Raw genomic sequence first — 2,126 nt, 5'->3', positions numbered from 1 at the left:
TGGGACAAATAAAGCTATCTTGCACACCCTGAAATACAGTACAACTTCTTTAGATTTGCAGCATTAAATAGAGTCTTCCTGGTATGAGAAATTGTCAACTGATGGCATGAATACCTCAGTAAAATAATTTTTAATGATATAGAGAAAGTTCAGCCTATTCTCAGAATGCTGGAAGAGAAAGCCTACCTTGGCCCTTTTGCCTTCCTGACTGTCCTCGCAAGTTCCACATTTTCACCCCAATTACCTTCACCGATCCAGAATGCCCTAGTCAGCTTGTCTGCTCCTGCCCTGCATGCAAAGCGGGAATAGAACAAATAGCCTTTTTGTCTACCATCTCTCTTAAAAGACATACCTAGAAACACATCTTAACTGGCTTTCACTGACATCGCGAATAGAGAAGGAAGAACCTACTTAGGATGGTATAAAACCGAAGTTTTAGTGTCCTAAATCCTCACTTTAGGCTCTAAAGCAAAAGCACAGTCATTTTTCCAATGGCAACCTGGGAGAGTGCATGTTCCAGAAGATCTCTGAAAACTCACATGGGAAGAAAAGCAAATACTCTGATCTAGAGTATTCATCCATGGGCATTCTAGAAATGTCCACAGACTTTGTATCAGTATAAAAGTTTCATTTCCCTCACAGCTATTGAGAAACAACCTGTATCACACACACATATATACATGTATATATTGATATATATGTGTGTATAGATACATAGATATAGATATATATAAAGTAGCAATTATCACCCAACAAAACTTATCTGGTTTTCAAAAGCCATGAAGATCACAGTAGTATGAAAAAAATGACCCAGAAAGAAAAGAAGAATAGAGTAAATTCACAGTAAATGATTTTATTTGAACTTTTGTTTCCGCTTCCACATTTCAAATCAGATAAATAAGTGACACAATTCCAGGTTTTGTTACTGTTGTGTGTTTTGTTTTGTCCTGATAAAAATAATAGAGCAACTGCATAAAATACACTGTATTAACTCATTTAGTAGTCACAAAAATCTGATGAGGTAAGTATTATCATTTCATTTTTCCAAATGAGGTACAGCGAGGGAAACTGAGGCCCAGAGAGCCACCCAGAGTTATTGTACACACCACGCACGGGCATTTGCTTTAACATTTCTCTTTTAACTGATGAAATGTAAGAAAATTCCCCTCCCGAAATGTTCTATGAATTCTAGGCTATAAAGCATCAACTCACACAGTAAGAAGGCACAAAAATGTGCGTGTGCGGAAGCCATGCGTGATGTATAATGCATACCGCAGACCTAGGGCTTATTGCAACTTATGCTGGAGCAGCAAATCGAATTCGGTCCCAAAGCTTTAATATGTATGCGTATGGGAAAGAGACAGAGGAAGCCTTTGTTATTACACATGGCCCCAAAGGAAGCCAGTGCCCCGCAGCAAGTTCTGTCTTGGAAATCATGGAGGGGACTCCCTTCGCCATCTGGGTCGCGCGTGGCCCGCGGGGCCCAGGGCGCATGCGTGGCCCGGCGGTCGGGCGCTTACCTGGTGCGCCGGGCGCGCAGGCACAGGGCCAGGAGCAGCAGGGCCGTGGCCAGGGCCAGGCCGGGGAGGCTGAGCGGCTCCAGCGAGAAGCGGCCCATGCCCGCGGACCCGTCTCCCGCCCTCCGGTGCGCGCGAAGCCGTGTAAGCAGCTCGGGGTCTCCCTGCGAGCGGCGCGGTCGGCGACTCTGCAGCCTGCGGCGGCTTCTTCTCTCGGCGGCGCCCCCTCCTCCGGGGCCAGAGAGGCTGGCCTGCCCGCGGCGCACACAGGAATGCCACTGCGGGTCGCCGAGGCTGAGTCACAAAGTTCGTGGACTCCCCTCTCCCCGCCTCCCGCCCCCCAACCTCGCGCCCCGCCCTTCTCCACCAGGGCCTCCGGCCCGCAGCTTCTGGAAAACAGCGCCCTAGTTCTTCTAGGGCAGGAAGAAGGGCCAAAGGGGGGAGGGAGGGGGAAGGGGTTAGCATTTCCCGAGCACCAGCCCCTAGAGGCCTGGAGGAAGGGGATTTCACTTCTGCGTTGGAAGGAAGCCCCTTGGGTTCCTCAGCCCTTAGCCGCGCTCGGCGGGAGGAGGGACCCGCCTGTCCCTGACGAGCACTGGGACGGTGCTC

The 2,126-nt window shown here is 49.3% G+C and overlaps 1 protein-coding gene across 1 annotated transcript in view; it reads right to left on the bottom strand.

The window, feature by feature from the left end:
• LOC105813267 (25-hydroxycholesterol 7-alpha-hydroxylase) overlaps positions 1-1,848 on the bottom strand; it is a 216,173-nt gene extending 214,325 nt beyond the window's left edge. Inside the window, exon 1 of the mRNA XM_012647917.1 lies at positions 1,521-1,848. Within this exon, the coding sequence (XP_012503371.1) occupies positions 1,521-1,618 (98 nt within the window). The 5' untranslated portion in view covers positions 1,619-1,848. The remainder of the gene's footprint in view (positions 1-1,520) is intronic.
• Between the last annotated feature and the right edge of the window lie 278 nt (positions 1,849-2,126).

The sequence above is a fragment of the Propithecus coquereli genome, unplaced genomic scaffold, assembly GCF_000956105.1.
Source record: "Propithecus coquereli isolate 6110/MARCELLA unplaced genomic scaffold, Pcoq_1.0 Scaffold277, whole genome shotgun sequence".
Lineage (NCBI taxonomy): Eukaryota > Metazoa > Chordata > Mammalia > Primates > Indriidae > Propithecus > Propithecus coquereli.
Note: the sequence above shows the minus strand (reverse complement) of the source record. Positions and strands in the feature narration are given on the sequence as shown.